The sequence below is a fragment of the Hippoglossus stenolepis genome, chromosome 15, assembly GCF_022539355.2.
Source record: "Hippoglossus stenolepis isolate QCI-W04-F060 chromosome 15, HSTE1.2, whole genome shotgun sequence".
Classification (NCBI taxonomy): domain Eukaryota; kingdom Metazoa; phylum Chordata; class Actinopteri; order Pleuronectiformes; family Pleuronectidae; genus Hippoglossus; species Hippoglossus stenolepis.
This window is the reverse complement of record NC_061497.1, coordinates 11,761,400-11,780,825: the sequence shown is the minus strand read 5'-3', so window position 1 is coordinate 11,780,825 and position 19,426 is coordinate 11,761,400. Positions and strand designations below refer to the sequence as shown.

Here is a 19,426-nt window from a genome sequence, read left to right as displayed (position 1 = left end):
CAGCACACCCACTCGCTCACTGTGGATTTTCCACTACATTGTCACATGGGCTCGCTCCAGAAAATGTCAGGACAATGTCCAGTCTTCAGTACGTGTCTGAAAGCAGCTATTGTGAAATGACTTTTCCAGGTCACACACATTACAAAACAAGGTAAGCAATATTTACAGTAAGAATGTTGCTCATGTGACACATTAAGCAGCAGGTGCTACAGACTGGAAAAACAGGTTTTCAATTAGCTCGGCACAAACAAGCCGGGCATTCGGGAGAACAAGATGCTCTGAGACAGTTTGACTTGAATGGCATGGGTTAAGTTTTAAAACTATGTGGAATGCGGAACTTTTCTTTCCTCATTCTTGCAGTGAGAATAATTGCACTGATAAATGTCCACCAAGGACATTGGCCGAGGTAGAGCATTAAATAGGAAAGTAAATAAAGAGACAGGAGACAATAAGAGTTAGGACACAGCTCACAACATCAATCATTAAAACGTGTACTTTGATTGTTGATCTTGCAGCAGTTAAAAGTTGACTTACATATGTGTGTCAACTGAGGCATCCTTTTTAAGGTAAGTGTTGTTGGGATATGTGATCCTATGATGCAGCAACTATAAGACATGAACAGAAAAGGGGAGACATGCTTTTGGCAGTTTTTGTTTATAGGTTTACAGTTATATAAAATGTCTAGGAAAGTGTCCGGACATTTTTGGGAGTTTGCCTTTCACATATTCTACTTTTTTTTCATCGTGAAATATTTGTACTTAGCTTTTTCAGTTAGAAACAGTACCAACATGTCCACTAACTGTGAATTTTCACAGCTAACTCGTGACATTTTCTGGATCATCCTCAGGAGCTGGCAGGAAAATTTCCAGAAAATGTCTGGAGCAACTGGCTCAGACATTTGTGTCTTCACATCCACCCCCCTTGGAATATTTTCGGTAAGTATCCTGATTTTAGGCCATGTCTGAAAGCAGCTGAAGAAGGTCCACAGAATCTGTACGTGCTAAAGGTACGCGGAGCTACTGTAGTTTTGGGCCCATGGTGACAGGTTGGTCCAGTGAAGCAGCAACTGTTTATGGTCCAGTTTCTTTCACAGAGAGAGAGACCAGTAACTACAGGGAAACAGATGTTAATGAGGCACTTGACATTTAACTCCATAACGCTGCCACTTTGCCCCCTGCTGCTGTGTGGAATAACTGTCAGCCCTGTAGGAAAGACTGGCAGCCTGAGTGTGCATGAGACAAATAATTCTGTTGTTTGACACAAAACTCACACCTTGACAAAAGTCGCTTACCTTGCAAACCTCAAGTGTTCTCGTGTATGTGTTGTAGGAAAGAGTCTTGAAGTATTTTTTGTTTGAGGTTGATAAAACTCATTGTTTATACTGCACACACCCATTTAACAGACACTGTCATGTTACCTGTAAGTTGTGGATCATTGCTTGCTATTGTTATATTGTAAATCTGCACAATTATGCGCAAAATGCTCAATCTGACATTGTCGGAGAAACACCCACAGTTTCCATTTGACCTACAGCTAAACATAAGGAATAGAACATGATAGAAAAGGAACAATATATCCAAAGAATATTTTACCTTTCTATTGATGAGAGCACAGACTGAGTGTATTACACTACCCAAAATCTGCTGTTTTTATACAAGCATGATTAACATAGTAAAAAACTTGTAATAAGTACTGACTATGCATTATTTTATCCTAGTCCAACATGTCTACAATGAATTCTCTTGATAGATGCAAACCCAAGAGTTTGTCAAAGGCTTGATTCCAAACCTGAAAACAACCTTCCTTATTCTCTTGAGGGCTTCTTCATAACAGCCTGGTGCCTTTTTAAGCTGTTATATTCTGTACATTTATTTTGCTCCTTTAAGAGAAATATATGTTTAACATTTATTCTTCGATCGCGAGCTCCTCTGTTATCTCAGGTAAGCGAGTGATGGATTCTCAGGAGATGAAGGTCACACCACATGTTGTCTTTAACTGCAGCACTGAGCCCATCCTGGGGGCAGAACCACCAGCTAATTATTTGAAGGAGGGAACCTCCTGAAGCCTTACTCCTCATCTCTGCCATTAATCGTGTCTCATTTGTTACTGTAAGTTAGTGTGGAGGAGCCTATTTGTAGACCCGCTGACGTTTTTTTCCAGGAGCCCAAACTGTTGCCGTCCGTCTTGTGGTGAGTGATATTGTGAATTTTTGTGAGTTAAGATAAATCTTGGGAAACTGTAAAAGTGAATTTCTTTGTGCAGATCCATGGAAACAGCTTAAATCAGATCATGTACATCTGCATGTGTGATGATAGTGGCGGCATATTGCATTTGTATAAATTCTTGTGTTTTTATTGATAGAACCGATCAATAAAGAAGGAGCATCTCTGGTTGTTGACGAATGATGCTTTTCAATTACTGCTCTCTACGTGGTTCAGTGATTCATCCCTTGCATCAGTCTTCCCCAGCAACTACAACAATATAACTGTGGGGAAATATAGCATTAATAGCAGCTCTACTTCTGCAGTTTATAACAAACATACTGTGCAAGAGCAACAAGTTATTGTGAAATGTATTTACATTCTCAGCAAGCGGATAACCCCCCACGGGGCGGGCTGCTCGGCCTCCCCTCCCCTGCTGAACTCCTTTGAGACCCTCCCTGTGCCACTTGCAGCTGAGACCCAGGGAGCAGAATTAACAAGCAAATTGAAACAGACTCTATAGAATGGCACTCGGTAGAGCACATGCCTCCAGCAAGCGCCAACAGTTCCCTTAAATCCGATCAAACTGCACGAAAGTGCACAGACTCACTGATACCAGTTCCATAAATGTGCCCGATTTTTTTCCTTGAAAATCCACAAATTACTCCCTGGGAAATTGGTGAAAATGTCAAAAAGAAAAAACGCCCTGCAAATCTTAATAATGTTAAGGAAAGTAACAGTCTAAGGAAGTCTTCGCACTTTCATTTGCCGGAACAGGTGCGTAGGAGTGACACGAGTAGATCAAAAATGGGGGGGGAAGCATGTGCAAGAGCTTTTTATCCTAAAGAAAATAAAATAAAAATACCACATCTTTCCAATTGAGTTTTAGTAAAATCAGTTCGGATATTTTTTGCGTAATCCTGGTAACCAACACACAAACCTCTATGACAGAGATACCCTAAGTACTTTGACACACACTGTGTAATCTTGTTTGTAATTTTTATATTTCTTATCTGATAACTTAACGTTTGACATTTTGCCGCAGGCTGGCTGACTCTTGTGGGAGGGGGGAAGGATGTCTAACAACATGGCCAAGATTGCAGATGCTCGGAAGACTGTAGAGCAGCTGAAACTGGAGGTGAACATAGAGAGGATGATGGTGAGTCAGTGAGTCACTGAAGTCCAAGGCCCAAATATTATCTAAATATTTAACAGATCACTTCAGGTTGCTATGGAGTACTAAGATTCAAAATAATCTAAAAAAACTTTCACTCTCATGCATATACTTGGGCATCTATTTTAAGTATTTTTAAACTTGTACCTTCTCAAAAGCAGTACATATTTAACAGGTCACGTATGTTCCAGCAAACAAACACATTCCAAGCAATACAATCAACATTTTTGAATAAGCAGGCCCCTTTAATTCAAAATCTAGCCATCGGCCCATAACAGCTATTGTGTTTCAAGAGGAAAGATATCAAACCAAGGAGGACAGATGTGCTTTAAGTCAGTTTTTGTTTTTTGTTTTAATCCTCTCCTCTTTGACACACCTACACATTTGAATACAAACTCTTTTTCGACAGGTATCCAAAGCAGCAGCCGATCTGATGGCCTACTGTGAAGCCCACGCCAAAGAGGACCCCCTGGTGACACCAATGCCTTCCTCCGAGAACCCGTTTAGGGAGAAGAAGTTATTCTGTGTAATACTATAACCCTCACATTCACGAGACAAAATAATGAATGTTCCTTTCAATGAATTCAGTGTCAAATTTAATGATAAAAACAAAAAGAAACCCCCTTTTTTATTATAACATTCAGTTTTGTATTTAAAGTAGCTCTTTGGTGACTGACTTTACCTGAGAGATGATGATCCATGGAGCATGAAAATGATGACAATAAAAATGGGAGCAAAGTTCATTCCCACAGGCATGTGCTGCTGCTGCTCCTTGTGCACACAGATTAGACATTAACCTTTTCACCAAATTGTTTTTAAGCTTTGTAATCTAAAATCAAACATTTCGCTATAATAATAATAAAGAAATCTTTGGTCATATCTCGGTACTAATGTTTTCGATTATCTTGTTTTCAGATATCAAAATCAAAAGGCACAATAAATTACAGGTGCGTTGTTTACATAAGCAATAAATATGCTTTAGACTTTCCACTACACTACATGTTTTAATTTGTACCTGAATACACAACATTGTTTTCTCTCCCTGGATGTCACAGCCGTTACCAAGCAGGGACGTCCCTCGCTTTCAGAAACCAATGTAAATTATGGGTGGGGCCATGTTGTGATGTCAATACAGGTTTGAAGTGCAGGGAACAGGTGTGCACGGTTCACACAAGACTCTGACAGCTGCTAACACTCACGGATTTCACCTGATCTCCAGAGCATTTGGGAGTTCGATAAGGTTTGTACATTTTTATAACCACATTGTAGCTGAGGGAACTGAGGATCAGTTTCACAGGTAGTATCTGTGGAGAGGACACTGTACAGCTTGTGCTTCAGATGGTGGAAATCACATTTGTGAAAGTTCAGTGTTTTTTGCTCGAGGTAATTACTCTCAGCTCATTTGCCTTCATGTCTGAGATGCAGTGTGTGATGTGAAGTTGTCGTGACATCAAGTTAAACAGGGGTAGTCAAGAAAAACTTGTTTGACCAAATGTGTGGGTTATAAAAATAACACTTGAGACTCACACCCGCTGTCACTGAGGACGAGAGGAGGAAGTTAATCTTCCTCATGTTGGTCAGTTTCGAAACTGAATCGGCCACAAACAGGACAATAAAACCTCAATTTGAAGTGACGCTAAATCCTTGTATCTAGTTTCTTGTATAAATACCTCGGTGTCACATTACATAACCTTCAATCACTAACACTTAAATGACTGCAACCAGCATTTCTACATCTGAGCTAGGACAGCATGCTTTAGTGCAGGTCTTGACACTTGCTTTATTCCCATAGGAGCACATTCAAACCGGAAGGGGTGCAATTATAAGATATTAAATGTATATGAAATACAAGGAGATAGTTACAACAACAACAAAAAATCCGAATAGAGAAGTAAGATAAGTTAATCTTTTATTTATATTATATTAGAATATTTTCTGCTTCGAGCTGTATTTATTATCGATGATTCATTCATTCAAGTTCTACTGGCCTTCATAAGGCCTTTAATAATAAGTAGTATTTCCCTAAAGACACATATGCAAACTTCTTCTTCACACTAACCATAATGTTTATGAGTTTCTTTATTCAAATACTTAAAGTTAAAAAACAAGGCTAAGTGTAAATTACTGGTATAATATGAATGAAAATTCAGTTGGGACCCCACCCCTGACAGTGCACTGATAAGATCCACTATAAAGAGGATGTCTCACTCTACTGGTTTTGTTGAAACTGAAGTAGTTCTTATCTGTGGTTGTGCAGAGTGGCAGTTCCTCTTTCACCAACTATCTTTGATGTGGACAAACACATTTTTTCGCACGAAGATCCATTAATCATTCCCAGGGGGAAACGGCAAAGACTTTAAAAAACGCCACTTTAAAGTGAGTAAATATTGAGTTGGTTCTTCCATGGAAATCCATTTAGTTGTTTTTTTGTGTAAACTTGCTTACAAACAAACATACGGACACACAAACGATACTCCCGGGCAGAGCAGCTGATTAAGTCGTTCGTCTGAGTTGTAGACAGTCTGCTCAGTCCGTTTAGACACGGACGATGTGATGGTCACAGGCTCTGACTTTCAGTTTTGCAAGACAAATGAGCAGCTATTGTCTGGGTTCAAGGGTTCACTTACCTCAATGAGGCCTTCCCTTTAGAGTGGTGTTTTCATTTGGCAACATGACTATTTAAGTTTATACATTTGACAGAAGTACAGAATACTCATAATCAACAAGTTGTGTGAATATAGAATGGCACCTGGTACTTATAGGCTTTACGTTCCAGCAATTTACAGACATCTCATGAATACCTCAGCGATCTATTTGACTTTTTCACGTCAATATGTTTGCTGTGAATAAATCACCCACTCATTCACTGACCCCTACTTTACTATATAATAAAATAAAATGTAATAGAATGCCTTTATTGCACAGCTGTATAACACAATTTAGCATAAAACAGGGATGGATATAAACAATAATACACACCGACATACTGTATGTGAGGAAGTGTGTAGTTCTGTGAACAGTATATTACCCTAAGACCAGCACAGTGTTAGTTTTTTTTTTTGCACTGGTCCAAATGTCTGTGGCTGGTCATAGGCAGCAGGTTCTGTAAATGACCCGCAGTGAAGGTAGCTGGGTGTTTCTGTGCTGATGTGGTGACTCTCTGGAGAGCGCTCTTGTCAGCCACAGAACAGCTGGCATACCAGGGTGCTGAAGGTGAGTACGCTCTCCGCAGTGCAGCGATAGAAGGACACCAGCAGTTCTTTGGACAGTTTAGCTCGTCTGTAGGAAGTAGAGCCGCTTTTGTGCCTTCTTCACCAGAGAGGTAGTGTCGTCTGTCCACGTGAGTTCCTGGGAGATGTGTGTGCCTATGGGAATTTGAAGCTAGTCACTCTCTCCACTGCGTCTGTAGGGGAGCAGGTTCCTCTTCCCTTTTCCTGAAACAGATGATCAGCTCCTTTTTGTTTTGGAGGAGATGGATGCTATAGGTTGTTTGCAGACTTCATCCCTTATAGGCAGTCTCATCGCTGTTGTGAATCAGTCCAACCACAGTGGTGTCATCTGCAAACTTGATGATTGCATTGGGGCTGTGGGTTGGTGTGCAGTCATGGGTGTAGAGGGGGTATATATATATATATATATTTATAAATACTAACGTATATAGTAACTTATGAGAGTGAGCTCATTGGCAAAAGAATAAAGTGCTAACGTCAGTGGAAAATCCCAAAATAAATTTGAAATGTTTATTTTACACTTAGTATTAATACTTTAAGGTAAAAAGCACATTGAAATAAACTTGTTTGCCTCTGTTTGTTCTGTGATGCGCCGCTCTGCTCGTATTTACGTTTGCACGACAGGTGGTTATTCCCGCTGCCCTCTCTCCTCTCGTCTCTCCGCTGCGAGCGCAATACATGATGGTATATTTTGCTTGGTTAGTGAGCATCGGTTGCACGCTACTTTTCACAATGCATTGTGGGAAACAATGAGTCCACTATATAGGGTGTTCACTAAACATTCGGACAGCATTACAAAATTGCGACCTCACTATAGGGATAAGTGAGTGACACAGCCATTCTATTCCCAGCTGCCATTTTTATTCCCCTGTCCTTTCCTTCAGCTGTCACTTGACTTGTAATCATTATATGGCTCTAAACACCATAAAATAATCAGCCTGCACTTTCACCTCAAAGCGGACTCCTGTCACACTCATAGGGAAAAAAGTGTTTGGTCCAAAATAAAACATTGTGATTCTCTCAAATGTACGTTATTAACTGCTCTGGTGTATTTCTTATGTTTTTTTTTTAGGGCTTTACGATGGCCAACTTTGGAGGACACGCCATTCCTGGTACCTTCTTCCTGTTTTATGGCTTGTGGCTGACAGTGAAACACACTCTCCAACAAAACTGGAGGACGAGTCAGCCCAAGGGAAGACAGGCCATGCCACCTTTATTTAAAAAAATGGACTACATCGAAGGGGGATCCAAAATATTTGCTTCATTTGTGGGTCAGTTTTTTTCCTCCTCAATCCGTCTGCATGCGTAAACCCTCCAAATCTGCCCTCGACTCATTTGTCTTACGTTGTCGTCGCAGGTATTATGGTGGAACAGTTTGTGGTGGATGGGCCACACGCCCACCTGTACGACAGAGACAACAAATCGTGGGTGAAGCTGATGAACTGGCAGCACGGCACCATGTATCTGTTCTTTGGGATCTCAGGGATAGCATTGGTCACCAGCACCAAATCCAAACAGGTGCCACCTGGCGTTGACCGCCTTGCCCTCTCCATTGCTCTTTTTGTAGAAGGTAAGCTCTGAGTTTGAACTTTTTCCTTCAGATCACCGATGAACTTCTCAGGCGTGTATTTGTTTCCGGTGTTTGACTCTCCCCCCTATCTTCCAGGTTTTCTGTTCTATCACCATGTGCAAAATCGTCCCCTTCTGGACGCCCACATCCACTCGCTGCTGCTCGTGGCTGTGTTTGCTGGATCAGCGAGCACCATGTTGGAGGTGTTCATAAGAGACAACTTTGTTCTGGAGCTGCTCAGGGGGTGTCTGTTCATCCTGCAGGGCTCGTGGTTCTTCCAGGTGATTTACAGAAATGCAGAAATGTGTTAAATGTGATTTGTGAATGTGTCCATAAACACGGTACCATATAATACTATACATCTGCAGAATATTTTTGAATTGATTTGACACGTGTCACACATTCAAACGCTGTTTTTTGAACACCTATAAATGTAGCATCCCATGCAGACGGTGTTTTTTATCAACACTGTTTGTTGTTTCAGATTGGATTTGTTCTGTACCCTTTAAACGGAGAACAGTGGGACATGACAATGCACAACAACGCCATGTTTGTCACAATGTGCTTCTGCTGGCATTTAGCTGTCGCCCTTCTTCTGGTCGCCTGCACAGTGTGTGTGGTTTCTTGGTAAGTATCCCTCACCTATGAAATACCCTTACATACATTACATTACCTGTGTGTGACAACTAAATCAGAATTATAGAATGTGCCATAGCTAGAGCCAAATACTAAAAAACAAGTGAACTGGACTTGGTTGAGTTTCTTGACGACGTTTCACCTCTCATCCAAGAGGCTTCTTCAGTTCTATGTACATACTGCAAACAATACAGTCCTGACTTCCATCCCCAGGAAGTTTAACTACCATTCACACCTTAGGACACATGACTCACAGGGGGCAAGTGGGTCAACGACTCTCAACGACTCCCAACTAAACCAACAGCAACAAAACCAACAGCTATAGGTTTACACAGAGGGAAAATACATGATAGTCATTTGGAATCAAAGAAATTATGTGAAATAAAACTCTAATTAACGTTGACTGTAAATGATTTAATAATTCAGCACAGGTAACCTGGATTTTGTGTATTTTTATCTTATGTGCAGGGGAAATGAGGGATAGTCACACATATTCTGGGCAGGACTGGTTCATCTCAAAGTCACTTCACTTATCAGAGTGACACGATGGCTGGGAGTCATTCAAAAGAGTTGTTAACTACCACTACCCCATTTTATAGATCTGATTGTTTCATTAAAATAAATCGATATTCTATCTAGTTCCCAAAACATATGGGAACCTCTGGTTTAGGCTACAATCCTATTTTCCCCATTCCATTCCAGTTTGAACATTCTTTCAACATTCAACCCTTTTGTGTTTTATTCTGATCTCTGAACCTCTTGAAGTGTTTTATGGTTGACATGTATTTTTACTCTGCCTTAAGGATATGAGTCGTTGTTCTGAAACCTGCATGCGACCTTTACTTTGAAGTCTTGTCATTGTCTTCCTCTGTTTTACTGGTGCATTACTGCCTTTTACTCTGCAGTCAAAACATATGAGTATAACATGATCATCATTCATTTACATGTTTGTGCACCTTCATGCATACACTGTTAGAACATGATTGGCACATATGAATTGAAAACCTGCTCTGCAGCAATAGTACTGGTCTATACTGGACCTCTTAGATATTTCTCTTTCTCTGCACGTTACTTTGGAGGACGACTTTTTGGAAGTTGAGTTGAGTTAGAGAGGACAGTAGCAGAAAGTCAGTTGTGAAATGTTTGTTGTTTATATGTTTCCTAAAGTGTTCCTCTCTTGTTCCAACAGCACAGTGAGGAGATTGTCAGGAAAGGCACAGGATATAGAAATCGGAATGAGAAACACATCCTCAAGTACAATTTGCCAGAAAGCTTTGCTTGAAGAGTCTGATGAAGAGTGAAGGCTGTGTTTTGGTTCTTCGATTTTTTATTTAATTTTCTATGTTTGTGGTTTGAGTGTATCTCAAGCTACTATTTGCACAATGTCGTTAAGATTTTTCTTTTGGTAAAAATTAACAAATGAAAAAACAAAAATCTATCATATGTTTTATTTAACAACTGGTAAGAGAACTAATGATGTACAAACAAAAAACAAGTCAAACAAGTCAAAGTAAGTCCAACTCACTTCACACATGCCAATATTGTATTTCATCACACATTTAATGAAATGACAAACACAAGATTCAAGTGACAGTCATAAAGAAATTGGAAAGTTGTGCCTTTGAAGGAGATTTTGGTAAAATAACCACAGAACAAGTTATTTCCCAAGTTTGTCGACAATTGAAAGGAAAATGTAGAATATCGAATCTTGACTTTTTATGATTGCCATTGTAAACTGCCTGATTTAGCCTATTTATGTTTTTATTACTTTTCAGCTCTAGCAAATACAATTCAGGAGACGAATAATGAAAACTTCAGTCTGAACACAGAAAAGAAAGATGTTTCTTGCTTTTTTTAGAGATTGTCCAACTTGGAAAATAAAGGCTTATGACATACTGTAACAACAATGTTATAAAGTAGAACTTTAACAGTCAAATCACCAAATAACAGGCATGTGTGTGCTGGAGTGGACCTACGATTCACTGCTGAGCAGGTAGGATCACTGTTTAGGAGCAGGTGGGGGATCAGGTGCACATTTGGGTGACGGTGCTGTTGTGACCACGACCGTGGAAACTGATTTCGGAGAGCCCGTGGCCATGTGCTGCTGGAGCTGCTGTGCCTGAACCGTCTGGATGCGAACCTAGAGGAAGAAAGATAGTTCACCCCAGCTGGCTCCATGTTTGTTTAAGAAGCTATTTACCATTTCCTTATAGGTAATAGTCATATATATATATGGCCGCATGTAAATTTACCTGTGTGGCCTGTCCTTGCTGCTGAAGCTGTTGGAACTGTTGTGCTGTGACAAAGCTGACTGGTTTGTTTCCTGCAATCAGCTTTGTGCCAGCAGGCATCGTGGTGAGGATGATGTTCCTGCCCAGGCTGCTGAGGCTGCTCAGAGAAGAGAAATGAAAATAAAAGGCACAAAAAAAACCCAACATGTCAGTTACTTAGAAGCTGCAGAGAAATTCTGTCAAGAGAAACAGTATGTAAATGTAGCTGCCATCATCTTGACATATTGACCATCAAAGCATTGAATCTCACAAACAATTTAAATAAAATACAGTGGAAATCTCTAAATTACACAATCTTTACAGTAAAAATCGTATTTATTCCATTAGGAGAAGGTCTTAACATGAGTAACGTTCTCAATAAATAAACTAACATAAATAACAGAGGACTATGAGACTTACTTTGCACTCAGGCTTCCTTTAACCATCGATGAGGTCACTACGCTCTTGCTCTTCAGTGGTTGGTTGAGGACAGAGATCGGCACAGTGATTCGTGTAGGTAACTTCCCCTATGGTGAAAGAAAAGCATTGTTCCTTAGCCAATATGAAATCTTTATTTCAGAGTTAATAATACGAACAAAGATGCTTGGGGTAATAGATGGTGTCACAGTTTGTCCAGCAGAGGGCACTTTAACTACATTGTACACTACACTACACCCACATGTATGTCGCTAACTAGTTTGTGGAATACGTAATAGACTTCCTCATCATTTCATCTTTTTTAATAGTACTCCAAAATATGTGTATGTGTGTATATAAAGAACATCAGCTGATATTCAACTATCAAAACTTTTTACTGAAATCCGTATTGACAGTTGTAGAGATAAGAAACTGAGGAAAAAGCTGATATGATCCTGATCATTAAATCTATCGTCTCTCTAGAGGAAAAGATTGAGTTAGTTCTATTCAGCGAGGCATTTGGGCCCTCACTGCTTTGTGCATTAGTCTTATGATCTTTACGTTAATATGTTTCATACTTTTGGTCTTTGCTTTGTGTTCTTCCACACAGCACAGATGTAGGAAGGAAAGCAACATGAAGGAGAGTGAATGTGACAAAGAATTGGCAACATTTATTTCCTAAAGGCTTTCATGTAAAAAGGTATATGTATGAGGTGTGAGAGTGGGAAGTGTGTGTGGTTCTTTTAGATGGGTTTTTGCTGTACAAAAGCCATAATCAGAGATATCTCATCTGAAAGAATCTGAAAAGGAAATGAATGGTTCTCTTACGGTTTGTGTAGTAACCACTGTAGCAGGGACCTGCCGCACAGTGGCCGTAGCTGTTCCCAACGTCAGAGATGAACAAGAGGCTCCAGGAGCCACTGTGATCCCCTTGGCACTAGCTACAACGCTGGCAGCCATGGTCACCACATTTGCACAAGTGGACACAGTGATTGGTTTACTGCCAGTAGTGGTGGTCATTGTGATGGTCTGACCCTGTTTCTGAGGGATAACACCAAGCCCCGGCATTATCCGAATGGTGGCGCCACCCTTGTCAGGTGACGTCACGGTGGAGAAGGTCCTCGTTTTTTGGTCAGCCGTGACAGCCAGTGTCGGCATCAGACGTATGTCTCCTGCCGCCTTCAACAAGGTGGAGGTGATGTGGCCCGCTTTAGTGGTCTGTACTTCCCCTGTAATGGAGGCAGAGGAAGTGTGGGACGGCGTCATGTGCAGAGTGGCTGATATGCTCTTGCTGGTGGCGGTGCCCAGGAAGTCAGGGGTGAGTTTGACGGTTGCAACTGGAGATTTGGCAAGAGTCGCCATCATGTCTGGGGTTATCCGCAGCACCGTCTGGCCTTTAGAGTCTGTAGTGATGGAGGATGGCGGAAGACGTAGCACATCTTTACCCTGAATGCGCAAGTTTGTAGCAGTTATTGGAATTCCTGCTCCTCCTGCGGTCTTCATTCCCAGCTGTCCTGTGATAGACACCTGGAAAGAAAAACAAGCAAAAGACCAAACTTCAGCCTTCTTGTACTTTGAGACTGTTGAGTCCAACTGGTAGTCGACCTAACTGATCAAATATCCCTTCTAACACAAATTGCTCCACCTGTTTAATGTGGGAGCTGGCGAGCATAGCAGGGGAACCAGGGTTGTTAGCCGGGCTTCCAGGTGATCCAGTTTGAGGTTTAGCTACAGTTACAGACAGGGTGGTTGGCACCTGGACTGGACTACTCCCAGACTGAGTCCTCAGAGGCAAAGACACCACAGTCTATTGAAAAGTAAATTGATTAGACAGTTGCAATGTACAAAACAAACACAGCTATTCATCTTATGCTCAATTTTGTTATTCTGGTTACCTGTGAAATGCCCTTGGCTGTCACTGAGAGCGGCATCCTGATCTGATGTGGGGTCTGATGGACCAGTGTGGCCTGCTGACTTCCTGCCGATGAGGTCAAACCAGCCTGAGTAGAAACTACCCGCACCTGAGGAAGGGAGCCCGCCGCCAGATGACTCACTATCCGAGCAGCGTGTTGAGACGTGACCGTCTGTGACACTGGTGGGCCAGCCTTCGTGGTGGGTAAGATGGTTCCCAGCTGAGGCAACGAAGGAGGGGACACTAGGAGAACACTGGGAGAGTGAGGAGGAAAACAGGGAATCACAAGAGAAGATTTAGTTTCAAATAGCTTAGATGAAACATGCATGTATTATATTTATTGTACAATATAAATAAGAACAAAAATATCTTGTGTCTGACCCTGGACTGGTTTTTATTGTCTCTGGGACTACAGTTTTTGTCGGCGTGGTTGCCGCGCAGGGTAAGGGTGACTTCGGGGTTCCAGGTGTGTTTGGGGTGGGTGTTGTTGGAGTTGGTGACATGGGATTGGAGCCAATATCCTGTCCCGCTTCCCAACATCCAGGGGTTTTACTGCCGCCGTCTTTACTTCCAGGCTTCTAAAACATAAATGGGCAATGAGATTCACAATCAGCAACTAAAATGTGCTTTTCTCAGACAGAATATATATGATTTCTGATCTGTGAAATGCAACTAGTTGTTTTTTTTCTGCAGAAAAATGTAGAGTGCAGTGGACTCACAGGCTTGGATGCAGGTTTAGGCTTCTGCTGAAGAGCTTTTCTTGCTTTTGCAGCTGCAGCTTGAGCCTGGTGGATTCGCTCTGGGGGGGGAGAAAGGAAGAAAAAAAGAATCAGCACTTTTTTAAAAAAAATCTGGTTTGATCTTTAAGGTCAAGAAGTTATGAAATTCTAAAACTACAGAGTCTAGAGTAAGAAATAGTAGACATCTTCTCTTCAGACTTGCTTCCACTCACAAACTACAGTTGTTGCTTACCAAACTCCTCTTGAGTGCGATGACGGTGCAGGTAAATCCACAGTTTGCGGCCAATGTCATATTTTACACAAGGATCTTTTTCATAATGAAGTCTATCCAGGGCTCCACTGACAACTGTGTTCACCTGTGTGGAAAACAAAGACCATCACTAACCATTAGGACACAGCTTAAAGGTAACAAGAGTAAAAGAAGCTCAGCAACCAGTGATAATCCCCGTCCATGCCAACACCTGAAACCGTATATAACGTGACCATTCACCTATACTGGGCATGTGCATACCCGTGTAAACAGGAAGCAGATTGTGTAAACTGAATTTAGTTGCTTAATACTACAAATTAAAAACAACAACGGGGAAAATTAAGAGCAGGGTTTTCTTTTCTTGTTTTGCATTTACCGCTGGTGGTCCAATCGTGACTGATGAGAACAAATCAGGAAGTATATGCGGATGACTGCGGGTGTTTCCAAACGTCTCATCTACAATGCAGCCCCAGAGTTTTCCAACTAAAATGGGGCCAATAATGTTTCCTGTTTTTGGTGCTTAAAAACTCCTATTAGTGTGAATGGCAGATGGAAACAGAACAGCACTCCTATGTTTTAAAACTAAAGTGTAAATGTAGTAGATGTAACACAGCCTGACAAAGCTGAAAGCAAATCAATCACACCTGAGCACTAGTGACATCTGGAGCAAGAAACTGCGAGTCTTTCAACAGTTCACAGATCTCTGCCCTTGTTCCTTCTCCATTGGGTAACCTGGCTGCCGCATCCCGCACTATGGAAGAAGAACAGGGGAAAGAAGTCAGAAATATGTTAGTGCTTTCCTTTGCAAACACTGATTCTCTTGAAAATGTAGGAGTGAAACAGCCGGTCTAACCCAGAGAGAGAATGGTGACGTATGGCGGTCGGTCCGAGCGGAGCAGCGTGTGCTCCCTGGCTTTGTTGAGAGACATCTCTTTATCGAACACTCCTTTAACAGGCCCCACCACAGATTCAAAGCCATGCATCCTGAAGGTGAAGGCTTTGTGTGGCTGGTTGTATCGCTGCTGCTCCTAATAAAACACAAAAAAAAAGTATATTGTTGTAAAGAGTTCATGTCCTGGTAAAAGAGGCCAAATGTTATAAAACAGTTATTCCAGAGGCAAGAACAAACCTGGACTTGAAACACTTGTCTTTCATCTCCGGTGCTGGGCCGCACCACATAATCAGTCGAACTGCTTGGTTAAAGACATGACACTGTTAACTAACAGCATTGATATTAAAACTCAAAACACTTTATGTTAAAATAAAAAATAGCATGTCCTGCCAATCACATAACTTTTATCTTTACATTGCACATTTACAGAACAGTCTAATGTTGTATATAGTATTTCTGTTATATTTTTAGATTGTTGCCATTCTTATTTTTATTTCTTACAGTCTTTTCTCCTTGTGTCAAATTCTAATTTCCTGTACAGAGGATCAATAAAGGTACATCTTATCTTAACTACCCAAAAAGTAATCATCATTTAATTTTCTACCTATCAACTGTTATCATAATTGGTGAATGACAGAATCTTACACTCTTTGTGTGGGAGAAGTCATCTCTAACATGTCTTCACTTTCTGTCTGTGGAAAACAAAAAAGAGTTAGACATAAATATAACAACACAGTACAAGTGAGTGATAAGACAGTACTTGTAATAACTGTGCTACCTTGACAACTAAATCTTTAGAGTCCATCCACAACTGGAAGAGTGCACTGAGATCCTTCTCTGTGTCATGAGCAGGGCCTGAAATACGTCACGGACATTAATCTCAATCATCAGAATCATCCCCAAACAACAAGACCTTCATCAATCAGGAACTTCTTACCAATCCACCTCCACTGCTGAGATTCATCGGAAAACTCCACAAATGGAGCAAAGCCACTGGGGAGCGCGATCATGCCATCTGATGGAATAAAGTAAGAGTGTGAGTGAGTGAGTAACATGGGGTGAAAACTAGAGGCGGACTAGTTCTCTGTGAGTGACCAACGCTGCTGACCTTTAGTCTCCCCTGCAAGAAACTGCAGAGCTTGAAGAACCAAGTCAGACCAACAGGAAGCAGATGAAAACCACACGTTGAGGGAACTTGCTGGAGAGGACTGCCACATCTGAACTTTCTCCTCCAACTGAGAATTCAAACCGTACATGTTATAATGTTATAACTGTGATCAATTAGAAATATGATAATTATGTGAGACTCTTTAATGAGTGCATACCATTGAAGTGCTGGCAAGAGTCTCTGTCCTTAAGATGCTCTCCAACAAGCTGAAAAAGCTGACAGCTATTTCCTCAACTGCAACCGGGCTGCTCTGACACTCCTCCACAATTCTGAAATAATAATGGTTCTTTACATTAGTTATATCTAATAAAGCAGGAAACTAATATATATTACACTAACAATACTGTAAAGCTACTTTCAGACATGGAAGATGAAATTATGCAGAGGGGCTGTATGCGAGAACCCAAATCACGGAGTTAGAGGTCCAGACATTCTCTAGAGTTTTTAACAATTGTCCAGACGTTTTCTGGAGTCTAAAAAAGGCTTAAATGTTCTTGACAACTGTGTGGTACAAGACTCACTCCTCCTTGATGTGCTGCAGTGGAGTAGACGGCGTGTCGGGCAGGGAGTTGATGATGTTCCCTTGTGGGGCTGACGCTGTGTCTGTAGGTGCAAGACTTTCAAAGGGATCCTCAGATTCAACTTTTATTGTCCTCATTTTCTTTTTTTTCCTTTCATCTCTCATTTTCTTCTTAGGTAGAGACAGATCAAAGAGTACTGGAAGATAAGAAAGACAGAAATACATATTATAAACTCTGGGATATGAAGCGATAATTTGATTTAGGTTCTCTCTTTTTTAATACTAATTTACTCACACATATTAGTCCCCTTCCGACCAATATTTGCTCTTGAAAGTACATCTCCAAGATGGATATCAGAGGTCATCAAGTCCGGATGGTCCTGAATAAAATCGATCATTAGTGTTACATATGTACAAGTTAAGACTAAATGCTATGGATTTTTAAAAAGCACTTACAGGCTGTCGCTTCCTCTTCTCTCGATGATTTTGCAGCATGACTTTCAAGTCTCGCTCACCCAGTTCTATTTTCTCTGTTTAGAAATAACATTTCTTTTAGCATCATTCAGTCATTCATACAGTAAAGGCAACGTCATATGGATATTGCAGAAATCACTGACCAGTACTCTTCATGTCTTGGGTAGAGAGGCTGGGAAAGACTCTGAGTGAAACAGTTGGAGTTGGAGAGGAAGGTGATTGTGGTGCTGCAGTCCATGACGATATGTCTACAGGCATAAAGATAAACAAAAGACTCAATAAGATCTGTTTGAAATAAATCAGCTTTTTCCTACTGATGTTTTAATCCATATTTTTTTTATTTTGCATGTTTCACTATTGCTTGTGCCCACCATCTAAATCAACTTGTGAACTCTAATTTTAGGGATGCGCTTTAGAAATAAAAGGTATTTTAATAATGATAAGACTGACCGTCATCATCAGATGAAGCATTGCTGTCTCCACACTCATTTTTGACCTCCTTCAGTATGCGGCTCAATCTTCTTCTCACCCTTGGCTCCCGCATTTCAGCATGACTCTTGGCCGGCAACTTTTTTTTTGGTGGAAAGTCCAAACCATTATGAACTGCAAACTCCAGCAGCTCCTACAACAAAAGTACAAATTGAAGTACCTACTGCATGAGGGCATGTGCTTTGTACTTCAAACTTCTGGCAAAAAATACCTTTCTGGAGACGAGGATTTGCTTCAGCAGTCTGTGGTAATACTGCTGGCGGGAATACAACTGTCGCTTCTTCTGCGACTTGGCACACAACTCCCTGTACTTGACCACCTCGGGATTGAAGTAACCATCTGGGTTGAAACAATCGTGATCACAAAGTGTTTTATTGGTTGCATTTTATTAATGTATCCAGCTTAATACACATTTTGGGGTTTTGGTGAGTGAATAAATGGGTAAATAGGACGTACCTCTGAATAGTTTTTGTGCAAGATGAAGGGGATTTCCAAAGTTTAAATCTTTGTTGTTGAATAGGTCACTGATGGTGCTGTCTTGCTCCGCAACGTTGTCGTCAGGGAACTGTGGTAAAAACTGACGAAGGTGCTGCCTCTGGGAATCTGTCAGTGCGTCAGTCCAGGTGCTTTCGCTCATCACAGAGAAGAAGATGTCCGGCTGTGGAAAAACAAACGGAAACCAGCAAATGTGAATGCAACGTGTATATGAACCTGCACACAGAGCTAACAACGCAGACAAGAGCAGACAAACTCACGTCCTCCAGCAGGTCCTCTGGGAGGTTGACCCTGCAGTCTCCCAGCATGCATTCCTCCGTGATCTGTCCATCGTTTTCTTCTTTTGGATCAATAGCGTCTGTCAGCATGTGTGTGAGGGCATTCATTCTTCTTCAAGTCTGTGCACACAGGAAAACCCACTAAGTCAGACACATTCTCGTTTCAATCTGCACATAACTCCAGCTGATGCGTTTGCCTTCCAGCCATTCAACTTGCAAACACTGTCGGGGTTACAGCTTTGAAATAGTCAGGTAGTAAACCAACAAACCACCAATATTAGTGAGGATTCACCAATGTCAAAACATTAGCCACTTAGCGAGATATGCTAAGAGCTACGTTAGCAAGAGAGCCCGTTAAAGCATTTGTATTCCCCTTTAAATATTCAACGCAGACAACGTAATATACAATGAGATGTATAGGCAGGTATCGGTGTTGTGACTGAACTGACACGGGGGGTTAAACACAGGCAGCAACTCTTACCTGACACTGTTTTCTGTTTCGGGAAACGAAGAGGGAACAGTTTGACCGACGGACCATTTTTCTTCTTCTACTACTTTGACACCGCTCCGCTCGCGCGCTCTGCTGCCCTCCACAGGAAGTCAACGAATAAATGGTAAATATATTTTGTAAGAGTTTAAAGTTTTCTTACATAAATCTTCACATTTTGTCGCAGTCAGTATTTTCAACACTGGAGGAAAAACCCCAAGTG

The 19,426-nt window shown here is 41.2% G+C and overlaps 3 protein-coding genes across 4 annotated transcripts; 2 read left to right on the top strand and 1 right to left on the bottom strand.

The window, feature by feature from the left end:
- The first annotated feature begins 177 nt into the window (after positions 1–177).
- gng8 (guanine nucleotide binding protein (G protein), gamma 8) lies at positions 178–4,226 on the top strand. Its single transcript, XM_035178074.2, has 3 exons — positions 178–2,189; positions 3,247–3,360; positions 3,785–4,226. Exons 2-3 carry the CDS (start codon positions 3,277–3,279, stop codon positions 3,911–3,913), a joined length of 213 nt encoding a protein of 70 aa, XP_035033965.1. The 5' UTR covers positions 178–2,189; positions 3,247–3,276; the 3' UTR covers positions 3,914–4,226.
- Positions 4,227–4,498: 272 nt separating this feature from the next.
- Positions 4,499–10,707, top strand: tmem45b (transmembrane protein 45B). Of its 2 annotated transcripts, none has more exons than XM_035179115.1 (6): positions 4,499–4,615; positions 7,678–7,876; positions 7,963–8,175; positions 8,272–8,456; positions 8,660–8,802; positions 10,001–10,707. In XM_035179115.1, exons 2-6 carry the CDS (start codon positions 7,687–7,689, stop codon positions 10,110–10,112), a joined length of 843 nt encoding a protein of 280 aa, XP_035035006.1. In that variant the 5' UTR covers positions 4,499–4,615; positions 7,678–7,686; the 3' UTR covers positions 10,113–10,707. The 2 variants fall into 2 exon arrangements, with proteins under 2 accessions (XP_035035006.1, XP_035035007.1); XM_035179116.2 differs by lacking the exon at positions 4,499–4,615 and adding an exon at positions 5,595–5,751.
- nfrkb (nuclear factor related to kappaB binding protein) lies at positions 10,246–19,299 on the bottom strand. The gene is made up of 26 exons (XM_035179114.2): positions 19,198–19,299; positions 18,699–18,836; positions 18,400–18,601; positions 18,155–18,282; positions 17,905–18,076; positions 17,598–17,702; positions 17,437–17,510; positions 17,276–17,360; positions 16,982–17,177; positions 16,618–16,729; positions 16,401–16,527; positions 16,230–16,307; positions 16,071–16,147; positions 15,938–15,984; positions 15,530–15,590; positions 15,254–15,428; positions 15,045–15,151; positions 14,383–14,506; positions 14,130–14,209; positions 13,792–13,988; positions 13,394–13,664; positions 13,144–13,305; positions 12,327–13,025; positions 11,502–11,608; positions 11,064–11,199; positions 10,246–10,951 (listed from the first exon to the last, which is right to left on the bottom strand). Exons 2-26 carry the CDS (start codon positions 18,822–18,824, stop codon positions 10,811–10,813), a joined length of 3,789 nt encoding a protein of 1,262 aa, XP_035035005.1. The 5' UTR covers positions 18,825–18,836; positions 19,198–19,299; the 3' UTR covers positions 10,246–10,810.
- Positions 19,300–19,426: the final 127 nt, after the last annotated feature.

What these genes read in the sequence shown, in the direction of transcription:
- nfrkb (XM_035179114.2), bottom strand. Translation starts at nt 18,824, where the DNA reads ATGAATGCCCTCACACACATGCTGACAGACGCTATTGATCCAAAAGAA. An exon ending in CTGCAGCACATCAAGGAGGA is followed by an intron (nt 16,730 to 16,981) that starts GTGAGTCTTGTA and finishes TTATTATTTCAG; the next exon opens with AATTGTGGAGGAGTGTCAGA. An exon ending in ACAATAAAAACCAGTCCAGG is followed by an intron (nt 13,665 to 13,791) that starts GTCAGACACAAG and finishes TCACTCTCCCAG; the next exon opens with TGTTCTCCTAGTGTCCCCTC.
- gng8 (XM_035178074.2), top strand. Translation starts at nt 3,277, where the DNA reads ATGTCTAACAACATGGCCAAGATTGCAGATGCTCGGAAGACTGTAGAG. An exon ending in TGAACATAGAGAGGATGATG is followed by an intron (nt 3,361 to 3,784) that starts GTGAGTCAGTGA and finishes CTTTTTCGACAG; the next exon opens with GTATCCAAAGCAGCAGCCGA.
- tmem45b (XM_035179115.1), top strand. Translation starts at nt 7,687, where the DNA reads ATGGCCAACTTTGGAGGACACGCCATTCCTGGTACCTTCTTCCTGTTT. An exon ending in AGGGCTCGTGGTTCTTCCAG is followed by an intron (nt 8,457 to 8,659) that starts GTGATTTACAGA and finishes TTGTTGTTTCAG; the next exon opens with ATTGGATTTGTTCTGTACCC. An exon ending in ACAGTGTGTGTGGTTTCTTG is followed by an intron (nt 8,803 to 10,000) that starts GTAAGTATCCCT and finishes TTGTTCCAACAG; the next exon opens with CACAGTGAGGAGATTGTCAG.